This window comes from Fusarium vanettenii, assembly GCF_000151355.1.
Source record: "Fusarium vanettenii 77-13-4 chromosome 13 genomic scaffold NECHAsca_28_chr13_5_0, whole genome shotgun sequence".
Taxonomy (NCBI): domain Eukaryota; kingdom Fungi; phylum Ascomycota; class Sordariomycetes; order Hypocreales; family Nectriaceae; genus Fusarium; species Fusarium vanettenii.
This window is the reverse complement of record NW_003315857.1, coordinates 73,802-100,555: the sequence shown is the minus strand read 5'-3', so window position 1 is coordinate 100,555 and position 26,754 is coordinate 73,802. Positions and strand designations below refer to the sequence as shown.

The window sequence follows — 26,754 nt, the reverse complement described above, 5'->3', positions numbered from 1 at the left end:
CCGAAGCTTTGGTCGGTCAAATGATGCTCCGTTCTTCAATGACGAGATTGAAGGTGGACAAAGATGGACGACGTTGCGCAGAGCAGTAGGCGAAAGGGTGAGTAAATTAAACAGTGTTGGATTGTTTGCTGATGAGATGTAGCCTGTGATTATTGCGTCTCGCGCAAGATTAAATGTGATGGACGGAAGCCGACGTGTTCTAATTGTACTCTCTATGGCGTCGCCTGCAAGATTACCACGGCTAGAAGAAGAGCCGTTCTTCGAAGCACTGCGACGATTCCCTCTGCGGTTCCATCACCACAGTAAGAGCCTCAAGTATCGTGATGAGAACTTTCACTGACATATATCAGGCCGGATCGAATGCAGGCCCTTGAGGAGCGGTTGGCAGGCATTGAAGCTCTCCTCTCGGTGCTGACAGGTACAAAGAGTTCTACGTCAGCTTCTGTACCAGCGGCTCGATATCCCGACGTCAGCCTTGATGATATCGAAATTTCCACTCCTGTAGATTGTACATTGACTGAGACGAGTCCGACATTGTTTGAACCTGCTCAGTGGCCGATGCCTTTGACGACACATCATCATCTGGAGCTACCGCCACTTTCAGAGATTCTACCCGTGGTGGATAATTATTTTAAAAAGTATAACCGACTTATGCCTTTGTTTGATGAGCCTACGTTCATGAGGATGCTACTTGATTGGCAATCATCTCCGAATAAGAGGTCTATGGTTCCTTGGGCAGCAGTTAACATCGTCATGGCGATAAATTACCGTGTCCTCGAGGGTAGATACATGGATGATCCACCACTCGCCCAGTGCGTCCGGAATATCCGGTCCGTCATGACGGAGCTGATGACACCCGGGCAAGACCTCATGGGAGTACAAGTTTTACTTGCGATGGCGATATTTTATCAGGGGTCTGCTGACTTTCAGCTTGCTATCGTTTTGATGGGGAGTGTTGTGAGGTTGGCGCAGAGTTTGAGGTTGCATTCGAGATTGGCGTCGCAGGGGGTTTCAAAGGCGGAGGCGCTTTTGAGGTGTCGTGTTTTTTGGATTGCTTATATTTACGATAGGGTATGTGTTATCTCTTTGTGATACTCTTGCATTACTGATGGATTTCAGGAGTTGGCGTTGCGGTGTAAATCGCCTTATTATCAACTCGACAGCGAGACAGATCTGGATCTACCCCCCGCAGACCCTGAAGACGGACTGGGAGTCATTATGTCTGACACGGATTCTGTGCAGCTCAACTTTCTGCGGGTTCGGGTGCAACTTGCTTTTATACAGGGAAAAACGAATGATCTCCTGTACAGTCAAAAGGGGCGGAAACTCACGCACGAACAACGATCTAACAACATCACCCGCATCGAGGAGAGAATGAACGAGTGGCTCAGGACTATACCCCCAGAGTTGCAAACAGCCGAGGGTATAAAGCAGCGTCTCCCACCGATGCCTACGTTGCTGATGCTCAACATGTTTTACCGCCACTTTGAGTGCCTGATTCAACTCCACAACATCTTTTCATTTGATGATGTTTGGATTGATAGGGTGAATAGTTATCTCTCACCGGCTGTTATTGAAGTCAAGGATGATGAGCCGGACGGAGAGCTTATCCGGGCTGGACTTGCGCCGTTGCCGCCTGGGTGGACGGGATGTGTGAGTGGTGCGAGGCTGTGTATGGAGCTCATCACCATGGGACGACAGAGTGAATTCACTCTCTGGTAAGAATACCCCACGCGCTTACTGGGAATGATAACTGACGGTGCAGGCTTCACACATGCGGATCATACTCCTGCCTCGTCCTCCTAATCGTAAACATGATTGAATTCCCGGCGCACGACCACGTCCCAACAGATCGAAGGATTTCAGATGCATGCCTGGTAATGTTTGACGCCATGTGTCAAAAACTACCCAAAGACCCGTTTGGAAAGTTGTTGGGCGTGGTGAGAGAGTTGGATCGACGAGCAAGAGGACAAGTGAACCGTTTGATGCGGACAAAGGAGGGAATCGGTTTGAGTGAGGAGATGAGTCCTTCTCTTGCGTGGACGATTTTGGAGGATATGGAGTTGTGATTTATAACTTTAGGATTTACCTAATTTGGCACACGCTGTTTCTTATTGGGTGTTTTACGCTTGGAAAGGGGTTGTTTGGATGGTTGGCTGAATCTTATTGATGACGAGGTGTTGACGGAGGTCCGGCGACCGGAAGTCCATGGAGTTCCGTGCGTCGGAGTTCCGCGATAGGACTGTGCCGTGAGGAACGTCCGAGGGGACGACTGAAATGAAACTGGAAGGTTGAAAATCATTAAATTGAGAGTGTTTTTGTTATTTCGTGTTTTGCTCTCAAGTCTTGATGATTTCATCAATACCTACTTGACATCGAGCTTAAACACCGCTCCCATAGTCCTCCACACAGTTCTACCATCTGAAACCCCATCTCGATTACTTATACATCATGATAGGCAGCGTCATAATAACCGGCGCCAACGGCTCCGTAGCCCTCGGCTTTGTCGACCATATCCTCTCGTCCTATCCATCGTACACCCTCCTCGCCACCGTCCGCGATCCCTCCGACGCCAATAGTACAAAGCTCTCCAACATCATAACCTCGAAACCCAACGCAAAGGCTCACGTTGAATCTCTTGACCTTTCCTCCCTTGCAAATGTACGAGAGTTTGCTGAAAAGACGGCCGAGAGGGTTGCCAGTGGAAACTTGCCGCGTATCAAGGCCATCGTGTGTAATGCATTCACCTGGTCTTTATCAGAGACAAGGTATACGCAAGATGGCCTCGAGGCATCCTTCCAAGTTGGACATCTCTCACACTACCTCCTTATTCTTAAGCTGCTAGGATCCATGGCTCCTGACGGAAGGATTGTCCTCCTCGGCTCCAACACGCACTATCCTGACAGACCACACCCTCTCACCAAGCTCATCGCTTATATTCCAGAGGACGTGGAGCAGATCGTCAAGCCTTTACCTGATGAGCCTGGGCAGGAACATGATCGTGGGTTTCAGCGGTATGGGATTGCAAAGTTTGCGAATGTCTTGTTGATGCATGATCTCAACACAAGGTTCAAAAAGGCATGTTATTCACCTCTTTCTACCATGTAAATCTAACTCTTGTTTATTATCAGGACCCAAACCTCTCGGGTATCACAGTCACGGCAATGGATCCAGGTGGTATTGTAGACTCCCGCGCGCACACGGCCCAAAAACCCGTCATGCGCTTTGTCCTCGGCACCCTATCCCATCTCCTCCCTCTTACGAAACACATAACACGTTCATTCCGTCGTTCCGCAGACGCGGGCAAAGATTTAGCAGAGTTGAGTGTCGGAAAAGAGTTTGAAGGCACAACAGGATATTTCTTAGGCGTCAAGAGAGAAGAGGAGTCTCCAATGACCAAGGATGAGAGCAAGCAGAGGATTCTGTGGGAGGCGTGTTGGAGGTGGGCGGGATTGGAGGAGGGGGAGACGGTCTTGGTTGGTGCTGCGCCTTGATGATGGCGTCAGCCAAGATGTCGTGTAGAGAAGCTCTTGGTGTTGGTTTAGTTGACGTCTATCAATTCCGGGGTACAGTCGTATGTCTACCTATGAACGGCTGTGATAGTCTTTGCAATAGCGATCACAGCGCATGGCAACCATCAAGGGGCCTGGCCCAAGGTCATCTCGTATGCGCTGTGCCTTAATCTTAAGACCATTAACCTGGCTATTGAGGGCAAAAATTTCCCTTTCCTTTCATTTGATATATAATAGAACGATCAAGCATCGGCGCGCGTCATGCCCGTCAGGTGCATCTCCCAAAGACGTCAAGATTGATGTGCCAGCTGCGGCGACCAAGACCGCCAAGAATGCATCACGATCAGCGTCTCTCCAGATATAAAGGACCGAGATGGCAAGGAAACAAGCAGATATTAACGTGTAACTGTTTTCATTGCTATTGCGTGTAGCACTCTCTCGGAAGGGAAATATCACAGTCAAGCAATATGCACTTTTCATCTGCATTCCTCTTGGCATCTTACGCCCCCCAAGTCCTTGGTCAGGCTTGGACAAAGGATTTTGGGCCTGGTAGCAACTACAGAGGCGAAAGGGCGCTTCGAGCCTCAGCGCCTGGCAACGTCTCGGACGAGGACTGGCCCTCTCTCATGGCAGACTACGATCTCATCCGCCGATGGCCTATCACTGGCTACAACATTTCTCAGCCCTACGAAGATGCCGACTCAATCGATGGCTGGGCTGTCTCTCTCACTGTTCGCGCCAAGATCCCCGCAAGAGACGTCGTCACATATGATGACACCGACGCTGTCTTTGCTGGCTCCATGATCCGCCTCGAGCCTCCGTCTGCTCTCGTCGACGACGTGATTGTGCGTCAAGGTTTCTACACGCCGCACTCGTCGTGGCGTGTTAGCCTTGGATACTACTTCCTCAACCGAAACAGCCGTTTCAGCAGGTATGACCTCGAAAGGTTGATGAGTGGAAATGGTTCGTGCGAAGCAACATTCAACGACACGTGCCTCGACGCCTTGGAGAATAGCCCGTCCTGGAACGGCAGAGAGTGGGAAATCGGCAACCCTCAGGACCCTCCAGAATGCAAGCTCACCGTCGATATGACCTCGACTCGGGCTGCAGAGAACTATACCCAGTGGAGTGGTGAGATCGGCGAGGACAAGGCCAAAAATATCACTTGGCTGAGAGGCACTGAGTTTGTTTCCTTTGTCTCCCCGCTTAATACTCCCGATCAGTATGGGCTTGGCGTCAGAGATGCTAGTTACAGTGCTGATATGGTGCTCGTCACTTGGGGATACGCCAAAAATAGGAGTTCCGAGTCCTATTATGAAACTGAGGAGGCCAGACAGCCTGTCTCAGAGTTGGTCTGCATGAGGGGTCTAAACAACACATCGGAGGAGAACCAGCGCATTGAGGATGAGCGTAACGAGAGAGAAGAGGGGGAAGAAGAAGAAGAAGATGATAGTGCCGCAGTCGGTGGAAGAGAGGCCATGTTGCCAACGTTGGTCCTGTTTTTGCCCTTGGCAACCCTCTTTGCGCTCCTGTAGGATATCTCAGCATCGCGATGCTGTCATTGATGAACGAGTCTCGATTTCTTGATTGTGGCCAATCTTATTTAAACCTTTCCAAGCCATGGGGCCTGTCAAGTGAATTGTGTCGAGGAAAGAACACTGTGCCCTAGGTTAACATGGTATGGACAACTCTGTTAACAATTTCTAAGAGCACCGAATGTAACGCAACGTCCGAGTTCTCAGGTGCCAAAACCATCAAATCTACAGAGCCCACAGACTCTAAAATCACCAGTCTCTCTACAAACCCGCTGGAGCTTGAGCTCATTCGTCTTCGTGCACCAGAATTAAACGCCGTTCTACCGTGTCGTGTGTTCAATACAGCTAGACATCTTGTTAGCCGAGCTACTGCGCAACACCTTTTGCTCAACTTACCCAGTTTAGTAGCCACATGAGTGCAACGATGGATGCTATCCGCAGACGAGGGTCACTGGCAACCTTTATCGCCGTTCCAAGCACTTGATTAAGTCGACCTAGCCTGTGACCATCAAGTAGAATGTAGTTGCCCCATGTAGGCTCGATAATCTTGAGCTCGTCGTCCTCATCGTAGGAGATTTCTTCATGCTTGTGCATCGTCAGCTTAACGATAGCTCCCGATGCATCGGCAACCAAGTTGCTCATCCAAAGAAAGACAGGCACGATGATGACCAAGTCCCGCCAGCGGTCCGATAAAAGACTTCCATCTCCCTTGAAGAATCCGAAAAGGAGAACACCTTTGGTGTCGCCTGCGAGGTAAATGTGATACTGGAGGATGAATGTTTCCAGAGAGCATCGGCCGAGCCAGGCTGCGGCGGTAGAGTACATGTTTCGCAAGCGACTCGTCGCATTTCGGAGGGCGACGAAGGCGAGGACAGGCAGAAAGGATAAGTAGGGATGAACCATCGTGTACTTTCTTTTCTCATCGCAAAAAATGAGACATGGAACTGCACAAATCATCAGGATCGCCAATGAAGGAGCGATGGCGTTTCTGTAGTTTGTGAACCATGTGCTGTTTCGCTCCATCCGTTGGTGCGCTACGCCTGCAAGCATGCCAACGTAGACAATGAAGCTATCCAAGTTGATACGGAATTCCCACTCATGGAGATCCCACTTGATCCGGAAGATGGTCTTGAGGGCCACAAATACCCATTCCATGACCGGAGTGAACTTGAGAATAACCGTGACGAGGACAAGGGAGCCACAAATCTTGCTGATGACCGCGTATGTACTGTCGTTATATCTGGAACCTATACCCATTGTCGCGTAGACGACAAGGAACCAGAAGCTTACAAGCGGCGCAAAATAGTAAAACATGTAGTCGGTGTCCATGATGTATGGAAGTGCACAGCTGAGCATGTTTAGACGGAGTAGGACATTGGCGATTCGGCGAGGCGAGAAATCCTTCTTTGCTAGGAAAAAGATGGTGTGGCCGTACCCAGTCTGAAAGAGGTAGGCTGCAACGAGTAACCTAATGAACATGTAAACAGGAAGATTGCGGGAGGCACCTGTCCAATGATAGATTAAAATGGCGGCTTGCATCCATCCTTTCCATTCCTCGGTTTGATCTCGCGAGAGAATGCCGGCATCCTCTTTGATGGGTTTAGTGATGGTGGCATCAGCAGCGACAACACGCAGCCTGGTCCTTCGGATCGTGGCGGCAAAGACGATTGCGTATACGGCGACAAGAAGGGCGAATTCTAATGTGGCAAACTCTTTCATGCCCTTGGAAAAGAGGTCCGTTCGGTCGGCAACGTAGCAGTAGAGCAGAGCCATTGGAAATACCCCGATCTTCATGTTTAACCACGGCCTGCGGGGGTTCTCTGCGAAGCTGACAATGTCCATGATTTCGAAAACAATGCATGCAAAGGTGTAAAAACCAGTGAGTCCGAGTACAACTATCTGAGCGAATGATCGGGAACCATAGTCGCTGCAGCAGGTTCGATCGTAGGGATAGCCGGATAGCTTGTCGAGTTTCGCGTTGCAGCGAAGATTCAGCAGGATATTGGCCTTGATTTCGGCTACTGAGTCAATTACATGGAAGCCGGTGTCGTAAAGGTCGACCATAGCCCCAGGCTGATTACGCGACAGCTCGGGAAAGGCGCGAAGGAGGCGGAGGTTGTGTTGGGCTTCGGCGTCCAAGATGTACTGGTCAATGGCCTCGACTTCGCCCTCGTGGATGCCTTCTGGTCGCGTTCGTGATTCGGGTAGGCTTTCATAGAATGGAGGTGCGACAGGGGCAATGAATACTTCATTTCCAACGCCATCGTGAGGATCCATTGAGCGGGTGCCAAACGGGGGCAGGTCTTTGAGGTGTAGGATGTCGGTGATGTTGTCGAAAGCTTCCTGAAAGTAGTTGAAGGACTGATTTTCTGTGTATACGAGAGCGTACCAACTGCCAGCGCCTAGCATGACGATAGCGGGACCCTGTTGCTCTTTGATGGGTAGTGGGTGATGCTTCTCTTTGGTGAAGAGCTCGAGCTCACGGGTCAGTTCTGGATTGAGCTCACCAGTCAGGAACCACGGGTTCAAAACCATCCTCATCTGGATCCCATCCAAAGTCAATTCGTGGCTTTCATGCGTCTCAATATGTTCGCGCGCTTCTACAGCCTTTTTGCGATTGATCTGGCGACATGCCCGGTCAGTATCTCAGGATGGAATTGAAGAGATTGTGTGAGTATTGAAGATCACTTACCAGTCGTGCCATGCCCCAATACACCTGCCGAGTTGTCGAGTCTCCCGAAAAGACCATGTACCGGCCATCCATGCATCGGCGAATGTCGTCGCTGGTATACTTGTGCAGCATACAGCCGTCGGGCTGCCAGTTGGTGAATGGTTTCCTGTCACCATTGCTATCGGGGTGGTGAAGCCAGCTGCCATTTCGGATGCCGTCTCCCAGCAAGGCCTTGCATCGGTAAGGATCATCATTGAGAGAGAAGCCATTTAGAATGACTGCGACAAGGAGGAGGATGGAGAAGGCGATCGGAAGGGCCCGGATGGCGAGGACGAATGAAGGAGAGGAGCAAAGCATTGTTGCCTGGTTAAAGAGGCGCTGTGTCTGCATTGCATGAGTAATCTGTCGGCAATGGAAGCGAATTGAAGCATACCAAGAGGACGAGTGATGGCCCGATCACTACGTCCACGATCTTTTGGTTGCGCTCATGGGCGAGTCGGTCGCAGTGCAGAGGGAGGCAGTGAGGGCTGGCCGAACAGATCTGGAGGAAACAAACGACAACAGAGAGGTAAACGACAAGGAAAGGAACACAGATAAGAAGCGACGGAAGCGTAAGAATGTAAAGGATGAAGCAATGGATGGAATGAAGGTATTGGAACTCGAGATGCATCCGGGCAGGTACAAACAGAGCAGGTCCGGACGGGGCGACGACATGTGGGGCCGGGCACCTGCCGAACAGTGCTGAGGCTGGTGAGGGCAGGAACTCCGGAGAGGGTACTTTGTAGGCTGGTTCATGATTTAGGCTCTGAATGCCAAAATGGCCGGAGATACGGCGACGGTTGTAAGTGAAGCTTTATGGTGTAGTATTGGGCCATTATGGATCAATTGATCAGAGCCAAAGGAAGCTTGCATGTACAGCCGTGGCCGCCTGTAGTATCGCCTCTACTATTTAATTGACACTTGATCACCTCTTCTGTTAATATGGGGTTTTAGAGAATGGTCAAAATGAGTAACGAGTAGAGGAAGACTGTCCCTTTGGAGTCGCAAAATGTATGTATGAGCCCGGAACCTGCAATAAGCCATCATAAAGATATCCCCGGGTTGGCACCAAATTAGGCATTCGAGTAATCCGAAAGCTAGAAATTACTTTGAATAGGTATCAAATAGAAAAGAACTGCTGCTCATATAACATTGAGGTCTCGGTGCTGAGCGGCGGGGTGAACAACTCAGTAGTACAGCTGGTGGTAGAATGGAACCCAACCAGCACATGTATTGGTAGGTGGGCAGACTTGATTATCGAACCTCGATCATCACCATGTTTCTAGTTCTGGGCTATTCTTCCATCCTGCCCTGATTAGTTACATTCTAATTTGGATTTCAGTTGCATGATTTGTGCTGAATAATAGGAATGGCTTTGCCTTCTTGTATGGGCTACGAGAAGGCATAAAAATGATGAGAATCTTGGCGATTATGTGTTTATGGTATTGGAGCTAATATTGACGATATCTATATTATAGTCGTACACTTTGTTATCGTCGTATCCGGCTCTTAGTGCACGAGAAGTCACTGGACTAGCTATGTGATATTGATGCTGATAGGATTGACGTAAGTACCGACCAAAAACCCAATCAATTCTTGACCGAGTCAAGAGTTCATCGGATATTGCTTGATAGCTGGGCTTACCCTAAGAGAAGTTGGGTAAGCATGTCGCTTTCAAGCTCACTATCGATATACCCATTTATAAATTGCAGCCTAGTTTAACAAAGAAACTGCCTTGGACTCAAGACCCTCTCCTTCCAGCGCAGGTTTTGCAGCGCCCAGTCATTCACTGCCTTGGTACTTGGGAGGCTGCGGCTTGCAGTCCACCAAGACTCCAATGACAAGCCGCAAGAGTAAGACAAGTTGCTTGTTTCAGCCTACCTAATTATCAAACAGAAACCCCATATACAGCACAGCCTGCTTGAGTAGTGCGGCCTGTTGGTCGATGGCAGGGCTTACTCGGCGTGAATGGCGCTTCTCTTCGACCATAATTGGCCGCTGCGCCCCTTGATGCATTCATCTTGGCAGGGTATATCAATCCTTCATCCAATCTGCATGCTTACAGAAGCAGCCTCATCGGACACCCCGCATCGCCTTGCGTATTCTACTATCCGAATGACAGGCAAGGTCGGAGGGAGCCTAATTTCTTCTTGAACCAGAATCACGGTCAAGGCTGCCTCCCTATTTTCCCTTCTTCATCTCATCTGCTATCTGTTGTTTCAACAGACTTTTAAAGTCTGCGTCTGCAACTATGCCTTCTCGAGCCCTTTGGACTCTTCTTCTTTTCCTGCCTTATTCTGTCCATGCCCTGTTTGGTTTAAGTAACGAGACTGATTTCTGGTCAGAATTTGGCAACAACTTTGCGACCGACCTAGCGCCCATCATTTCTCTCTTTGGAGAGCAAGTCACCAAACAGTTCCTGAGCGAGTCAACCACCAGTCTCGATACCGTCATCTTCGCCGTCGGCCCTCTTGGAATCATCACCGCCATTGTATCTTGCATCCGAGTCTCTGGTAGCTCGTTCCTCAAGTCGGTTGTTGGACGAGCACGCGAACCGCGCGCGGTCCCAGAGGTTGAACTTTGCTCTTCCACCAGCGAAAGCGTGTGTGAACTATGGTCGAATGGTGGCATTTGCCGAGTGTTTGGTCGCCCAAGGATCCTCGAATTCATTTTTCGTGAGCCAAAAGAGGATGATGACTATTACGCCCGATGCGATCGCCACGGCAAAGAGGAAGAACCAGCAACCTGTGGCATTTTCTTGACTAGAGAAATTCTGAGAGTGGCTCCATGCTTATCGGGTCTTGCTACGACAAGCAAAGTACAAGAGTGTGGTTGGAGAGCGATTTCCTCTCTAGAAGTCCTTTTCGTCCCATTCTCGAATTTAATCCACCAAACCATCACATGGATAAAAAGAGGAATCAAAAGGGTTTTCAACACGGCGACGACCTCACCGCCTGAAGATATAGAGCTACGCAGTCTGAGTCAACCCTACAGAAGAGCGATAGGGGCCAAGTGTGAAGATGGCATGGCCGAGTTCGCCCCCTTCCCGAACCTGGCTCTGAACATTGGAGTGCAAAAGGCACAGACGTCGATCCTGACACTCTGGCTTGCCGCTGTGTTTGGATTAGCGATACAAGGCAGCTTTTTCTGGTATACGAACTGGGCTACGTGGAAACATCCGAAATTCTACGAGGGAGAAAAGCTTCCGAATGCTCGCCTCTTCTTCGCCCTTACTATTGCTGGGACTGCCTCAATTAATGTTGGAATGGGACTCTGCGCGAAGCTCATCGACCGCAACTCAAAGGAGCAGCGAGTTGCTCTTTCACGCGTCAAGGAAACCGAGAAGCCTCGTTTGCCTGAGTATCGCATGTTCTGGCTTCAACCTGGTGGTCAACGTATCGGAGACCAGGAGTTTGATGCATTCGCATGCAACGAGGTCAAGACAGAATACATTGCATCATGGAATAATAGGGAAACCCCCGTGCCAATCTCACTTGTTTGGCTTGGTGTAAGTCTTTCTTTGGTGGGCTGGATGGTTCAGTTCATCGGGCTGCGTGGACAGCATGCTACTGTCTCCCTGTACCAACTCTGCTGCACGATAACCATGTCCATTATACGCGCTTCGATTCGGAGCTCCCGGTCCACTCCGAAGAATGAGCTTGATCACCCCTCAGAGGAAATACAAGGCTATGAATTGGAATGGCAAGCCCTTCGCCTCATCAGTGAAGGCTTCTCCCTGGAGGGTTGTGGTTTTGACTCGGACCAGGAAGCTGAAGTCAACTCACAGTGGTCATTCGACCCTCAAATCATGAGATCATTTGAAGGCCAAACTCACTTGACCATCCATAGCTCAGTGTCAGAAAAGACCCGTGAGTTGTCGTTCTATGGGTTGAAGATGAGGATTGGCTGGAACGTTGCAGCTGAGGTTGATTTGCGAAGGGGACAAAAACTCATCCAGTGGATTGAATCTTGTGATTCAAGATTCAATCCCAGCTCCGATGAGATATCTGAATTGGACAGAACCATCCTGGGCCCACCAAACATGGCTGCCAAATGGGTGCGCATCCGAACGCGGTTGGCGCATTTGACGAAACAGCTGCCGTATCAAACTTGGGAGAATGACATTCAGAAGACAGCTCGGCAACTAAAAAACACTCTACAAAAGGCCAGTCAGCTTTTATATCCGATCTCGGGCGATTTGAGTCATGTGCAATCACTTGTCTGGTCAACGAGTGGTCTTGTGTGGGAGTTTCGGCGCTACCAGCTTCGAGAGAGGCCTCTCTGCTTTTGCATGACGAAAAGAGATAACGCTTGGGTGATCGACGAGAACCAGCTCGAGGCTATCCTAGGTCTGTGGCATTGGACCTTCTCTAGGTATGCCACTCCCTTAGGCCTAGAGCCCGGCGAGTCGATTGGAAGTGAACGATACAAAGCCATAGCCATCCCTCATCAGGACAAAGGGGCCATCAGCGTTGTCTTAAAACAATGGGGTTTATCAGGAGATGACCTCAAGGAGATTGAATCGGTACCCCCCATCTGCACCAATCTATCTGTCCCCATCATGGCCTCGTTAGAGATCGGGACCAGACCTCGACCCAAATCGGAACCAGGAGAGGCAAGCTCTGGAGAGATTTTGTCAGTTGATGCAACAAGTTCATTGCTACAGATGATGGCACAGGATCTATTCACCACGTTTGTTGAGACGATTGGCATGCTTCGACTCGGCCGGCTAGAAAATGTTGCCTTTTCCAACATTCGCGGACGAGACAACAATGGAACCGCTTTTGCGGAGGGCATGGTGCAATTGCTCGTCTCGGAAAGCCTGGCCACCCACCAGGAGGCAATCATGAGCGTTATCACAGGCCTGTACCCACGTTCAGGGAACTCAAATAGCATCCAGACGCAGCATCTCATTTTTTCTCGGGCCATCTCTTTACGGAGACAAGAACAATTTGACGAGAGCCAACAGGCTGTCAAACCCCTTGCTAGGGTAGGCTCGCTACGATTCAAAACACGGCCTCTTACGCTCTTGTACGGTGCTTATCGATCAGAGATGTGCTGGATGATTCGCCAGCGTCGAATCTTTACTAACCGAGAGTGTCTCAAGAGACGAAAGGAAATACTCGAGGAAATGCAAGATTTTGGGCCAACCCACAGCACAGATGATCTCGAAGCAGCTGATAACGTTCAACGGCTTCAGCAAATCTACACCAGCGTAATCGACTGGTTACTCTGGGCTAACCGCATTGCTCCGGCGTTTGTCATTGACGATGATTCAAATCCCCTGTGCACAATCAAAGAGAGTTCGGTTCTGAGATCCATGCAGCCTGCTTTCCAACCTCCGACGCCACTGGACAAGAAAACCTTGGATGACATGAAACTAGATGATATCAAGTCCATGAGAGATGCCTTTGAATTGGCCTTGACCTTGGATCAGAGATTCAGCCTTGGCGAGTCCAGTGTCCAGGTTCGACGGCAGTTACTCCGATGGGCCATTGAGTCAGAGTGTGTGGACTTGGCTGAAGATCTCTGGCTGGCGGAAAGAAATTACCCTTGGGAAGAGAGCGCCTTCAGCACTGGATGTGACGAGCTATTCTGGGCGGTTAGTCTGCATACTGATGCCTGTGACATGATCAACACCATCTTGTTCCTACTCGAAGTGGTGGGGATGGACCAGTGTGCACCGCTGAAATGCAGAGAAGAGATGGGCCAGAGCTGGTGGGCTACTAGCCAGGTGAGGGACTTGATCGAAGCCAAATATGGGCAAGTCTCTAATGTCTTGGCCGCGGCATCTGTTAATTCCAATGGCCGGGATGTGATAGAGCTGCTTACTCGCGACCTGGACCAGCATGATCTTGGCCAGTGCGAATACGTGTGTGAGGCGGTCAGGTCGGCTCTGGAGCACGGAAGCTTGGAAACACTTCGCTGTCTTTTGGGCCAGGCTTTTGAGGGCCGCCGTGCCTGGGGTTGTCGCTTGAAGTTACTATCGATACTCGCGGAGTGGGGTCTCAAAGAACAGTTTGAAATCATGGCCCAAAAACTCCTGAGCGTTACAAGGCGCCAAATTGCGTTGGGAGATTTGGAATCGTTTCTACAGATGGCCAGGACCGAGCTGCCGAGGGGAAAAGAAGAAAGGGCACACGAGGTTTTCAACGCTAATAGAGACGGACTGGTTACATCTCTCGAGGAAAGATTGGCGAAACAGCGCGATTCGGGCTTGAGAACCCGGATGTGGGAAAGGATAGAATAGCGATGAAGCAACAAGCTCATCGGCATGGTTAGCCGACTCGGTTCAAAGCCCACGTTGAACTACGACCGACTGATGGCTATTCCTTTCTGCATTTGAAGCATCCCGTACTGTGATATGAACTCTTTCGTGGCCACCGAGACACCATATTCGTCATACTGAATTGAGACGGAAGACTAGTGCACAGGTGCCCAGTGTCGGCTTCAGGGTCTATAAACACAACGGGCGAGTTCCTAGTCGAGATCTGTGTCTTATTACAGAGTAAAAACTAGAAGTAAAAGACTGCTGCTAAAAACACTCAAGAACAAACCCCTAACCCCCCTATCCCGTGATCCCAAGTGACAAATAACCCTGAAAGCCCGTGTGACTTTCATAACTCATTCTGTGTATGGCTTTACCGTAAGAGACGTGAAGGTTTAAGAATCTCTATGCACTGCTCCCGAATGCAGGTAGGGGAGCTCCCTCCCGGACAAGTGGTGACGATAAGTGAATCTTCCATCAACACCCTGCTCTCTCCACCAAAGGTTGATAGGTAGCGTCTCGGCCTCGGTCGTGACGGCGCGGTGCTTCTCGTTGAGGCTCATCATGATCAGAGCCCAGACGGCCAGGCCAACCGTCAGACTCCCCTCGCCGCTTGCGTACCCGGGGATGGCCTGCCACTCAGCTCGATACTGGCCGGTGGAGTCTACTATGAAGCGCACGACAACGACCTCCTTGTCCGTCATGATAAAAGAATAGCGGGTTCCGCTTTCTTTGGCATAGGTGGCGAGCTGGCGGATGGGGATCACGGCGGCTGGCTCCTGGTTCTTGAGACCTTCCGAGGTCCATTGGGATGAAAGACGTGCGCAGCTGACGACGAAATGGATGCGAGGCGAACTGTCAAGGTAAAAGATGAGGCTGGACTCGTACTTATGTTTAGCGCCAGGAAACGTCGTGTCCCGTGAGTGATCGATTGCACTCGCGGAACCTAGCCTGTGGCTAAGAAGACGGCTCCCAGCTGCCAAGGGGCTCTCGAGAATTCCGAGAAGCCAGTCGATGGCGTGATTCTTCATCTCGCCGAGGTTTCTGACTCCCCTGTTGGCGCATAGCCCGCCCATGGCTACTGACGCAGGCTGGTCGAGAAGGTCCCCAAAAGCGCTGGAAATGTTGCTAACGTTGAAATCGTCCCACTGCCTGACGTGGCACATTTGGACCCGTTCCCATTTATCACAATGCCCCACGGCCCGAGTCTGAAAGCCGGTCAGAGTAAAGACAGGGCTGGGCAAGGCCAGGATGTTCTGAATCGTCGTCCCGGCCATCTCTGGAGATGGTGATGAGTTGAGCCGAGCGCAGAGGGGGGGAAGTAATGTTAAGAAATGCGGAGGCCGTAGGAAGACTTGAGATTCGCAGGGGCTTCCGATTTGGGGCTGAAGGAGGATAGATGAGGAAAATCGTGTTGGAGAGACCTCTTTGGTATTTATATGCTCCCCGAAGATGCAGCTCCCCACCAGCTTGCATCTAGGTTTGAAATAGAGATAAAATCTTCCATGAGGGAATAGAGACGGAAAGAAAACTCTTGGGCAGCCTTGGAAGAGGATGATAGAAGACTACATGACGAAAGAGATAAAGGGACGGCTTTGAGACAGGCTATAGTCGCCAGGCGATATCCTAAAGCTGCTTGGACGCGGCTACTTGATGTGATTCTGGCCTCGACAAAGGGCGTTCAAGATAACAGTACTGGAGGCTTTGATTACCAAAATATAGCAGGGATGCGATGTGAGCTAACGGGTAAAGGGACAACAAAGAGTTGGGCATGGCGCCAAAGAGGTGGTCAAACGACCGCTTATAGATTACCAGGCGCTTTCAGATAGCCAACTAGTAGGAGGAGAAAAAGGAAACAATGAGTTATCATGGTGGATGCCTTGGGTTTGTTGTTTCCGTCTTTAGCATCCGTCCGCATCGTGAACGTCTTTGTGCTCGCTCCTCAGCAAGGACAAAGAAAGTTGTGTGGCTGCTTCAGGCGGCACTGACATCAAAGAACTGCAGGTTGGCTTGGATGCCTAGTAGCAATATCTTTACAGCTCCAAGCCCCATTCCTTTTCTTTGAGAAAGACATATGCGGGGCTCGGATGGATTGATCAAGATAAAAGTGTTGGAACTTCCCCAACCTTTTTGTTGCTTCACTCATCACCCATCACTCTTGCACACACGGACACGATATCGTATCTCTTCACGACCTACTCTTTACTAATATTCTCCATGGATGACCTAAAGCCTCTACCGGACGTGGAAGGCCCCAAACTGGAACCGTTTGGACACGGCATGCTCGCCGATCATGTCGAGTTTCTCGAACTGGTTCAGCTGCCAAGTGGCCATGGCGTCGTCATCAAGATAAAGATTGATGACAAGTGCTATGCTCTCAAGATTGTAAGTACACAGACGGGCACGATGGAAGTCAGCCACTGATAGCGAGGCGATAGTTCTTCTACAAAGGTCCCGAGTTTGGCTGGGATGATGCGTATGACACTGGGCCAACTTCTACCATGAGCCGGGAGGATTTCGATAAACACTTTGCCCCGTTCGAGAGCGAATGCCGGGCTTATGGCAGGCTCAAGGAGCTGAACCGTGAACACCTCGCCGTCAAGGCTCATGGCTACGTAGTCATACCAGTCACTGAGGCCTTGACGCAAAAGCTGCGGCTCCTTGAGTCCAAGTACGAACACGGAAAAAAGATTTCGAATATAGTGGAACAAGCCACTCACATCATGGGAATAGTAAAGGACTGGGTGGATAGGGTCATAGTTGACCCCAGCTTGGAGGGGGATTTTGATCAAGCCGGTGGCGATGAGATTTGCCAGGTACGCCATTTCCCACGCATGCTCAGAGACCTCCACGAGTTTCACGCGAGCGGAATAGTAATCAGGGATCTGGGACTCTGGCAGTATATCAATGGTGTGCTTGTTGACCTGAGCCTGGCTTGGACTATACCTCACCCCTACGGCCCAGGCCGAGGCTGGAAACCCAGATGGGAATTCCAGAGCTGGGCGGCCGGGGATCTGTACTCATTCCAGGTCAATGTGATTGAGGAATGGCGCAGCAGGATGGAGTTTGAGACTGAAGAGTATCTACTCCACTACAAGGGAATCCCCAGGACCTGCTCGCTCCGGGCATATGAGAGCCTGGAGCGGCCAAGGGATTTACGGCCTCGACCCGATCGGCAGCGGCCGTTTATGCCTCTACCGAACATAGAAGGCTACGTTCTCGACATGGTCCAGCTTCCTCGACATGACCCGGGAGACTTTGATCCAACTCGGGTCAAATGTCGAGCCAGCAGGAAGCGCAAGAGAACCGATGAACCCGAAAAGAGGCATAGGGGGATCAAGAAGACCAAGACGGCCAGGGCCCAAAAGAAGTCCGGTGGTGCTGCGAATGTCCAAGGGAACATAGAGTAATGATGGTGAGTGGCATGCATGAGGGGTTGTCAAATTCTTGGACTATTGATGGGACTTGCTTGTATCCAGAACTGCTGTTTTTTATCGCCTGAGAATTTTATTCATTACAACCATTTCAATACGTGTGCCGAGACCTGTCATATTTTCTTCCCATGATGCCCAAGTGTTGATACGATGCTTGCCCCTCAGGCCAGGCTGAGATTCTGAGTATACGGGCTCACAAAGGTGTGCCAGTCATTCTGCCCTCCCGTTACTACATGGTCGTGCTCTGCCTGCAAGTCTCGCATTCGCCAGACTTTGAGAATGACGGCCTTGGTTCTCTCAATGTTGGCCAAGGACGTGCCAGCCATGGTGTCGAGGATCTCCAGAACCAGGCGCCTACCGGATGTCTGCGAGCCGGCATCCTCACTACTCGATACGGCGCCGTCGTCTAGAGGATTAAGCTCGACGGCTGCGACAAAGAGAGGAAATAATAGGCCTGCTACGCATCCTTGCTTGACAAGCTCTTGCGTGGATGTGAGAATCTCAACGATGAGCTGCGAGACGCGCCATGTGCTAGGATCTGCGTCCCGTAGTAGGCAGTGGAAGTAGACCTCTACTGATGACTTTTTGAGCTCGACGCAGCGTCTGACGGTGTCGTCCAGTGTCTCAATGACAGTCATGTTGGAGCTCACTAATGCGAGCTCCCTCTCCAGCTCTGCCACCTCCCTCTCGAAGCGCTGCTCCGACATGCCGTCTCTGTCCCTCGATCTAGCCAGCTCAGTGATTCGAAAGATGACAGACGCCATCGCCGGGCTGCAGCCCATCCAAGCATCGATATCCTCCGGCTGGTCCGGCTTCTGCCAATATTCCAGACCGAAGAGTGGTGAGTTGCCGCAGGCGGTCCTACTGATGACATCCTGAAATGCAAAGTAACGCTCTGCAAAAGATGCGAGGCTTCCAAACCCAGAATCCTCGGTACCAGGTAGCAAGAGTTGCTTCCTCTTGCGCATAAAGTCTTGACTTGCTCTGAGGTGGATGACCCATCGGTGATCGCAGTTGTCCAATATCTCGTAGAGGCAGAGAAACATCATGGCTGCAGGCACTTGAGGGTCCAAGATGACGTCTGCTGTAATATTGGGAGATTGAATTTTTAGTAACAAGCCTTTTAGAACATTGCCCTTGATCCTCATGGCGGTTCTTGCCCATTGAGGGTCGGCGATGCTTCGATGTCGGGCGGAAAAGGCGAGGACGGACTGGGTGACGAGATCCTGCCCGCTCAACGTGAATAACGGGGCGACGAGGTTCATGAATGGTGATGATAGATGTGGTGATGGTGTTGTGAGGGGACATAGCCGTAGTAGATAATATTGGAAAAGGCTTTGTTCGGATGTGTTGAGGGTGGGATAGAGAGATGGTGAGAGCATCAAGGTTGGATGTGACTGAGGCCAAAAGACGATGGCTGAGCTTGACAGGTCAGCCTGCTCTCTCAGCTCAACCGTCTCATCTCCCAGGCCCTGCTCATGATTTGAATCAGGGTCAAAGTCGCTGCAGTAGGTATTGATAAAGTGACGGGGCCCGATAGACGGTGAGGCCAGCAAGATGGGAGTATGCCGCGCCTGAGACTGCCTCCTAGGTCGACCTGACGCCGACGACGACCCCTTACACCACACGCCCTCCCTGCCAAACGACAACCCACGAGCCGCAAACTCGGGTTCCCACTTGAGCTGCAGGTGCCTGCTGCACGCTAGGCCGCGGGACACGCAGTTGCGGCACCTGGGCTTGGCCTCGTCGCACTTGACCTTGCGGGAGCGACACGTCTGACAGCCTGAGCGGGTGCGTCTCTGCACGGGGGCGGAGGAGGAGGTAGGGCGACGGGGCATTATGTTATGGGAATGCGTGGGTGCGTTGAGTGGGCTACTGTGACATGATTGATGTCAAGATTGAGGGAGGGAAAAGCGGGGGATCGTGGTATCGTTGGGGGAGCTTATTTCCGGGCATCCGTTTGAAGGGTTAGAATGGCTGGATGGTTTGTTAACAGATAGCGTTAGTCGTTGCGCTTCTTTGTGTTAGCTCCTTGACAGCGCATTGCTAATTTGCAGGGACCCCTGAACATGCCTCGGCTGGACCTTCTAGGCTGAAGAGTGTCGATCGATATGATTCGTAGACATGTTTGTCACATATCCACTTTACACATGGCTGGAAAGGCATTACTTGCAGTCCTAGGCGAGGAACATGACTCGGGAGTTATAAGGAGTGTGTTTACAATCTGGGTATTTCCTGACTAGCTACGGCTCAAACTATTCTGAACATCTTGAACTTTGCCTTGGGCGATCCCTCGCTGCTCGCCTCGACTCCCTCAACCATGGCATGTCCGGTCATCTTTCCGTATCTGTGCTTGTCAGACGATGGGGATGGGGTCGGGCAGATGATCATGGGGAATTTAGGGCCCTCGAGCATCACAATCCTCTGACCCACTGCGATACCTTCAACGCCAGGGCACGAGAGGCCCATCTTGTCGTTGGAAGTCCGGAATAAGCCCCGTCCTTCGCACGTAACGCTTCTTCTGTCTAGGAGAGCCTGCAGCGGGTTCACTTCCTGGTCCCATTTAGGCAACACGTGGTCCAGGTTGCGTAACTTGTCCCGCGACATGTTGGTCAATTCTTCCACCAGGGCGTCATGTTCTGTCGACTTCTCATCTCTGGTTGCCTCGGGTTCAAGTGTGAGTTTGCTCCATCGGTGTTGACAAACCTCATGGAACACTCTCGCAATGCGCAGGATACGAACCACGCAGTCCTGTATCTCTTCATCGTGAACGCCAGTATATAGTTGACGAGCCAGGGCGAGGCAGAAAGGTTGCATCTCCGGCAAACTCTCCTCTTGTGCTTCTTCGATCCCGAACAACTGCTGCGCCAAGTCTTCTGTCTCTTGCTGAGTCTGGAACGCGAGGACCTGTAACTGGGATACCAGGTTCGCGTAGTCAAACATGCAGGAACCTGCAAAGTCTCCGAGAGCTTTATCTCTGAGGAAGGTGAACATGCCGGATAGCCGCATGTTGCGAAAATACAAAGAGGCGTTCTCTGATTCATCGTCGTCTTCGGAGGACTCGCCCACCAGTGGGTTTGCGTCAATGTCTCGCCTCACTTTGTCGTATTCTTCCTCGAGAATGTTGAACAGGACAGCAACGTCCAACTGGAAATTCAGCCGAGTACGAGTTGATGCTGCTTGATCGACGCCAGTCAACTGGTCCAGGGCCCAGTAGAAGGAAGAGGAGGGTTGTCTGGCGACGAGGCCAAGCCTGGCAAATGCCGTGGATAGGTCGTTGTGCTGGTTGTCAAATCGCCAAAGCTCGTTAATCAAGGCGAGGCTGTTATCAGCGGGCAGCAAAACAATGCTGTTGACTGTACCGAGATCCCGTCCTTGGATGTGCAGTACCCGGTCGACAATAGCACAGCTGACGTGTCGAGGACCCTTGCTGGGGTTTGCGTCAGCCGGAGTAGGCTCAAAGACCGGCTTGTGAGACCGACGAGAAAAGTCTGGGACCCATGATGGAGCAACGGGATCATCAGCGGAGGTGGGTGGTCGAGAAGGGTAGTGCCAGAACATGTCAGCCCAGGATTCTACAAGAAGAAGCCATGCAGCCAGTAGTTCAAATGCATACCCGGCACTCTTCGAATAGTCTGGAAGAACTGTTTGGCTGAACACTGGTCCCATGAGATCTCGAACGCCATAGACATAATCCCGCGGATCTGAGGCAATTCTGTCCAATTGTGCGTACAGCATAGATGGAAGGATATGGAGGCGATTCTTTGGCTGGTAAGTACCCTTTCCATTGTCCCTTGGTCGACGAGGACCTCTGGAGTTGGACCGCTGGGATAGTTGTTCCAGGACCATGGGAAAGAGATTATTAAACGCGTATTCCAGGCTTAGGTCTGGGATACCTCGGTCTTCTAGCTCAGTACGGTGATCGAGAAAGTCCTTGCGGAGTCGACCAAGCTCTTCTTGGATCTGAGAGGTGCGAGCTGATAGATCTCCACAGAACCACAGAGGGTCGCCATTGGCGAGGTAGAATTCCTGTTGCACCCAGAGTCGTGTCCACCATGGGTTCGAGCAAAAGGCGCAGACGGCTTCGACTGCCAGTTGCAAGATGCTGCCTGGCTCAGACAAAGGTTCATCTTGGAGATCGATGAGGCGTTTGTTGGCCAACGCGTCCATGAAGAAGGTGAGAGGTGCAGTGGGAGGGCCGAGAAAGATGACGACGTCGGTGGCCTTGCGATAGATGTCTCCCATGCGAGCTACCTGGTGGGACTTTTCGATTGTGTCTTGCTGGTTGATGCATATCTGGTCCACCCACAGGATTCGTGAGGTTTCTGCTCGACGGAGATACTTCAGGGCGTCGTGGAGGTTCGAGTTGATCATGACCTGATGGTCGTTGACTGTGATGGCGCACACTGGCTCAGGTGAGCCCCGTACGTATGAGAGAGCCTCGTACTTGGGCAACCCCGGCAAGTTTCTGGGACATTTGAGGTTGGCGCAAATTGGTGCATCTGGACTTGTTGCAGGTAAGAGTTCCAGGAGGCGCACCGAGCCACAGAACGGAGAAATGTCGAGAGGAACGGTCGAGTAGAGAGAATCTTCAGAGGCGTCCGGCTCATCATCTTTCTTGGAATCCTTGGGGCTGTGCTGTGGAAGTGCTGTATCCTCTCCAAGGGCAAGGTCGAGTAAGGTCTTAACACACTCGATGAAGCGGTCTTCGCGGGCTTGATGCGCCGCCTCGGGCAAGTCGTCAAAGTTGTACTTGCTGATATCGTGACCTGGTTCTCGAGTCAGTGGTTTGGCATGGGTGATCCAAGTCAAGTGCACTCGCCTTTTTCTTTCAAGATCTCTTCAGTTCGTGGACGGGTACTCTTCTGGAAACGCTCGATACGAGCTCGAGTGATGGCTTCATTGATAATCGCGGGATCATCGCTGGGACCAGCGTCAGCCCGCAAGGGCTCAATAGGATCGTTATCCATGTGAGATGTGTGTATGTTTCAGCTGTTGAGGAGATAAAGGTTGAAGATGAACAGCCAGCCCTTATGGCGTGAGATGAAACAGGCGATGAGACAGTGAGATTTTGGTGGAGACTGACGGAAAAGGGAATAAGATCGACCCGAGTCAGCGTTGTGTTTGAGAGCATGCAGGCTGCTCAGCTGAGGCGTTTACCTGGCGTGTTTACAGAGGCTGATGTTGACTGGCATTTGGTGATGATGGCTATGAACCAATAGAGTAGCTGCGCATGATACAAACAGGATATTTACGTTTTACATCAGAGGGAAAGAGGATAATAGTAAGGATGTTTCAATTGCCGCGAGTAGAATAGGCAAGTTACAGGGGAGAGGAGTCCTCGGCTAAGTGCAAGCCTTGGCAAACGAAGGAATCGACCAGGCAGCAGTGCATTCGATATCGAATGCAACGGTACTGCCCAGTGTCACGTGGATATGAATCGTATTGAGCTATCTGAAAACTCTCTCCAACATCAAGATAAACGTCGTTTGGCAATTGAGCAGAAGCAATGCGCGTTTACAAGCCATGACACAGCCCATGGCCAAGGCGCACCAAGTGGATTTAGTGGCGGTCGTCTCACTATGAATCATTTTCCCAAAACGGAAGAGATGAAAAGATAAAAAGACGATTTGCGCCTGCAAACGAGAGATTCAACACCATACAACAACTTTATCTCCTACAACTCATTCACTATTCACATCACAATGAAGTCTGAATTCCAAATTCCCAAATCGGCTACTGGTCTCCGCGAGATTCCCCGGCAGCTTCTTGATCTGAGATCCGATCAAGACATCATTGCCCAACTTCAATCGTTCCAGCCCATTACTTCTGAGAAGAATGTTTGGGCGTTTTGGGACAAGGGAATCGACAAGATGTACCCGAGCTACCGCTGCACCGTCATGAATTGGGTGCGACGCCTTGGACCTTCATGGACTGTGCGCATTGTCGACCTTCTGGATGATTCACCAAACAACATCTACAATTACGTTGGCGAGGAATGGTTTCCTGAGTGCTTTGTCAACAAGGCCATGGATGGTAGACATGCTCCTCAGCATGCTGCTGATCTTGTGCGTTTGCCTCTGTTGTTTGAGCACGGTGGTGTCTGGATGGATGTCGGAAACATGCTTCACACACACCTCAATGCTCTCTTCTGGGATGCCCTCACAGCTCCTGGCTCGCAGTACGAGATGGCTACGTGGATCATCAGTGGTCAGATCCGAAAGCAATGGGGAAGCTTTGGCAACTACATGCTTGCCGCCAGAAAGGGTTGCAAATTTATCGAGAACTGGCACAACGGTTACAAAGCGATTTGGCAAGGTCGAACCAACGTCGATGGCGTCCACGACCATCCTCTCATCAAGGATATCGGACTCGCGGACGGCATGGCTGACTGGGGTATGGAGGACAAGGTCAAGTCCATGAGCGACTATGTTTCCCAGATGCTTATCGGCGACCGCACGCGAAACTTGCACGACGTCACCACCGGCTGGAATGGTCGCGAGTTCTTTGAGAACAAGGTTTTCATGGTTGAGGGTATCTGGAACGGCATCCTCGGCGCCATCAGAACCGACTGCGACGGGTGCAAACAGGTCGAAATGTTTACAACGCGACTTGACGAACCAGATCTGGAGAAGAGAGAAAAGGCCGAGGCGTTTGTCATTGAGATGCTCGAAAAGAGCCACATGTACAAGGTCTACCACAGCTCGGCAGGAGGGCCTCCCGCTCTGGGAGATCTTGTCAAGCAGATTCAGGATTTGGATCATCGGCCGGGGACATTTGGAGAGATGTATCGGTATGGAACAGTGCACTGGGAACCGAAGAGGGAGGTTGAACAGCTGGAGCCCCAGAAGAGTGAGGAGGATCTGATTTATGCTACGCCGACGGAATCTGCGGCTCAGGCAGCTTCGAACGGCTATGATGTTACGACTTCACGACTTTAGAGTGGCGTTTTGGGGTCTTGTTAGACTCGGAAGGGCAGGTTAGAATAGAGAATAGACATTGAAGCAATTAGGTACAGGGTTAATGATTCGGAAAGTACAGTTGGTGCTTCTGATGAGGGTTCGGATATCGATGCATTTGTTCTTCCTTGTCTGCATCTGTGAAATTGAAAAAGAAATAGCTACCTACTCCCTACTGTCTTGAGAAAAAGAATAGTCAATGTGGAGTATGCCATGAATCTAAACTTCTCTATCCATCAATCCTTCTCGTACCTAATGCACATCCCTACCAAAATGCTTACACCGCAAAGAGACAGGAGAGAAGCAGGGTAGCTAAAGTGCAGACGAACTGCCACTTTCCAACATGCAGCTGACCAGCAGAAGAAGGAGATCCTGTAGTTGAGCCTGTCGTGGAAGCGGTAGTATTGGAGCCACATGTGCCTACCACTGAGGGCACAGCGCCACTACCGCGACCGATTGGTACGATCTCTGAGCTGCAGTTGGCAGCTTGTGCGATATGAATATTCTCATTATCCCAGTCAAAGACGACTAATTCAGTTAGCAAACTATGCATTGCAAGCGGCTTATTGACTAACCGTATGCCGCCCTCAGGAAGCTGTCACCAAGAACCTGCTGTTCACCCTCCTTGATAGGCTCAAGACCGACTGCACATAGACCCTGAGCGGTATACACAAACTCATGGAAGGGAACCGTGATGGTCTTATCACCTCCAAATCCAAATGTGACGCCTCCTTCGTGGTCTCGCACCTTGCAGTCAACGAGATAGAAGCCGAGGTCCTCGTCCAATTCGGCGCCTAGATCCTTGAATATTTGCTCTGCAAGGTCCGCCTTTAGCTTGGAGAATGTGTGGCCACTGTCAAGGTGGAAATTGGTGTCTTTCAGAGAATATTGTCGACGGGTCCCGTTTCCAGCGTCAATTCCAATGGACGAGAGGTTGGCTGTGAATCTTGATTCAGGGGTTAGCAGTGGAAACTGGCAGAGTGTAGTGTGGCGTATACACACCTTGTACCGCCGTCTCGACTCTTGACGACTGGAGCTTTCTTGAGCGTCCCAGAGAATTTGCCTCGATCCAAACCACCGAAAATCAAGGAACCTGCATGCAGTTAGGTCATCAGATGTGGGATAAAGTGGTGTTGATTAGCACTCACCTGCATCATCCGACGCAGATCCAAGGGCAAGGCTATACGCTCTGCTGGCAATAATGCTGTCTACCGCCAACGAATCCAGCACCAAAGCGTACGGCTCCCTAAAATCGAAAGTGGCGTTGAAGACAGGTCCAAGTCCCATGATGCCGACTGGAAGCCCAAGGCTGTTGGATGCAACTCCAAATCTTTGGGTCTTTATCTTTGCACCTAGTTCGATGATTAGTTTCAATCAGCGGCCAAGTGTTGATATCGGGAACATACCGCCCACGGTAACCGAGTCTTCGTAGATATCAACAATAGCACCAATCACCTCTTCGCCCGACCCGTATCCCAGGGTACGAGAGCCAATAGGTCCCTCAACAGAGCTAGAGGCTCCAGGGTCGTAGCGAGGAACGTTTTGGCAGAACCTTTGTTGATCAAAAGCCGAAGGTGCCGAGGAGCAGTTTGCATTGACCCAGAGGTAGGCAGATCCTGTGTCGACTTGGACGAGAGTCTTTTGCGGTGGGTTTCCGATTTCAACTGTTTGGAGGTTAGTGATTGATGTGATGTCAGAAATGTCGGTATACTCACTTTCTACAGTGTAGATCCATTGTTCGTTGTAGATGTTGGTAGGCACAACGCCGTCAGGAGTTGATGGTTGAACTCGCTTGATCGAATACTCGACAACTTGGGCAGCCTGAGCGAGGAGGAGAGGATGGATGAGGAATTGAAATGCGAAAAAGGCAGTCATGCCCGAGCTAGAACCGAGAACCCGCATCTTGACGAAAACTTGGAATGTTTGCTCTGGTGTTGAGAGGATTGGAGGAAGAAGATGCGTTGCTGCATTTATACACACCAACCCGAAACAACTACACACCGTCTTACGCGGCTCATGGCTGAAGATTAATTAGAAGCTATAGAATTAAGGAATTGCGTTGTAGATGAATCCACTGCCGTTCAACAGATTGCATCATGTTTGATCCTAATGTGACGGACCATACGAGCCTAGATACGTAATAAGTGATTGTAATAGAAGGCAGCACCTAATTGTGGCTCAGCCCCGTGACGAGGCTCAGCTTCTCAAAGGTACAAGGGCCAGAACCAGGGCAAGCAGTTTTAATCTGGGTAGTGGCGCGTTGTGATTCGTCAGTTCGTACGGGCACTGGGGCGAGCTGGGACTTGACCGGGTTGTATAGCTTCACTAGCCTGGGG

The 26,754-nt window shown here is 50.9% G+C and overlaps 11 protein-coding genes across 11 annotated transcripts; 6 read left to right on the top strand and 5 right to left on the bottom strand.

The window, feature by feature from the left end:
• Nucleotides 1-558: 558 nt before the first annotated feature.
• On the top strand, nt 559-2,069 carry NECHADRAFT_54805 (uncharacterized protein; the record flags this gene model as incomplete). Its single annotated transcript, XM_003043535.1, has 3 exons — nt 559-1,071; nt 1,120-1,718; nt 1,766-2,069. 3 exons carry the CDS (start codon nt 559-561, stop codon nt 2,067-2,069), a joined length of 1,416 nt encoding a protein of 471 aa, XP_003043581.1.
• A 382-nt stretch (nt 2,070-2,451) lies between these two features.
• Nucleotides 2,452-3,494, top strand: NECHADRAFT_54716 (uncharacterized protein; the record flags this gene model as incomplete). Its single annotated transcript, XM_003043534.1, has 2 exons — nt 2,452-3,039; nt 3,132-3,494. The coding sequence occupies 2 exons, from the start codon at nt 2,452-2,454 to the stop codon at nt 3,492-3,494; spliced, it is 951 nt and encodes a 316-aa protein (XP_003043580.1).
• A 485-nt stretch (nt 3,495-3,979) lies between these two features.
• On the top strand, nt 3,980-5,047 carry NECHADRAFT_88137 (uncharacterized protein; the record flags this gene model as incomplete). Its single annotated transcript, XM_003043533.1, has 1 exon — nt 3,980-5,047. The coding sequence occupies one exon, from the start codon at nt 3,980-3,982 to the stop codon at nt 5,045-5,047; it is 1,068 nt and encodes a 355-aa protein (XP_003043579.1).
• A 336-nt stretch (nt 5,048-5,383) lies between these two features.
• On the bottom strand, nt 5,384-8,075 carry NECHADRAFT_88136 (uncharacterized protein; the record flags this gene model as incomplete). The annotated part of the gene is made up of 3 exons (XM_003043421.1): nt 5,384-5,392; nt 5,444-7,669; nt 7,740-8,075. 3 exons carry the CDS (start codon nt 8,073-8,075, stop codon nt 5,384-5,386), a joined length of 2,571 nt encoding a protein of 856 aa, XP_003043467.1.
• A 1,933-nt stretch (nt 8,076-10,008) lies between these two features.
• On the top strand, nt 10,009-14,007 carry NECHADRAFT_88135 (uncharacterized protein; the record flags this gene model as incomplete). Its single annotated transcript, XM_003043532.1, has 1 exon — nt 10,009-14,007. The coding sequence occupies one exon, from the start codon at nt 10,009-10,011 to the stop codon at nt 14,005-14,007; it is 3,999 nt and encodes a 1,332-aa protein (XP_003043578.1).
• Nucleotides 14,008-14,420: 413 nt separating this feature from the next.
• Nucleotides 14,421-15,302, bottom strand: NECHADRAFT_88134 (uncharacterized protein; the record flags this gene model as incomplete). Its single annotated transcript, XM_003043420.1, has 1 exon — nt 14,421-15,302. The coding sequence occupies one exon, from the start codon at nt 15,300-15,302 to the stop codon at nt 14,421-14,423; it is 882 nt and encodes a 293-aa protein (XP_003043466.1).
• A 940-nt stretch (nt 15,303-16,242) lies between these two features.
• On the top strand, nt 16,243-17,435 carry NECHADRAFT_88133 (uncharacterized protein; the record flags this gene model as incomplete). Its single annotated transcript, XM_003043531.1, has 2 exons — nt 16,243-16,410; nt 16,464-17,435. The coding sequence occupies 2 exons, from the start codon at nt 16,243-16,245 to the stop codon at nt 17,433-17,435; spliced, it is 1,140 nt and encodes a 379-aa protein (XP_003043577.1).
• A 78-nt stretch (nt 17,436-17,513) lies between these two features.
• Nucleotides 17,514-19,200, bottom strand: NECHADRAFT_64817 (uncharacterized protein). The gene has a single exon (XM_003043419.1). The coding sequence runs from the start codon at nt 18,839-18,841 to the stop codon at nt 17,621-17,623; it is 1,221 nt and encodes a 406-aa protein (XP_003043465.1). The 5' UTR covers nt 18,842-19,200; the 3' UTR covers nt 17,514-17,620.
• Nucleotides 19,201-19,709: 509 nt separating this feature from the next.
• NECHADRAFT_88131 (uncharacterized protein) lies at nt 19,710-22,429 on the bottom strand (the record flags this gene model as incomplete). The annotated part of the gene is made up of 2 exons (XM_003043418.1): nt 19,710-22,228; nt 22,321-22,429. The coding sequence occupies 2 exons, from the start codon at nt 22,427-22,429 to the stop codon at nt 19,710-19,712; spliced, it is 2,628 nt and encodes an 875-aa protein (XP_003043464.1).
• Nucleotides 22,430-23,164: 735 nt separating this feature from the next.
• Nucleotides 23,165-24,400, top strand: NECHADRAFT_106564 (uncharacterized protein; the record flags this gene model as incomplete). Its single annotated transcript, XM_003043530.1, has 1 exon — nt 23,165-24,400. The coding sequence occupies one exon, from the start codon at nt 23,165-23,167 to the stop codon at nt 24,398-24,400; it is 1,236 nt and encodes a 411-aa protein (XP_003043576.1).
• A 487-nt stretch (nt 24,401-24,887) lies between these two features.
• NECHADRAFT_4173 (uncharacterized protein) lies at nt 24,888-26,083 on the bottom strand (the record flags this gene model as incomplete). Its single annotated transcript, XM_003043417.1, has 5 exons — nt 24,888-24,946; nt 24,994-25,364; nt 25,421-25,511; nt 25,567-25,762; nt 25,832-26,083. Coding segments are annotated over 5 exons (969 nt in total), but the record flags the coding sequence as incomplete, so codon positions are not given.
• Between the last annotated feature and the right edge of the window lie 671 nt (nt 26,084-26,754).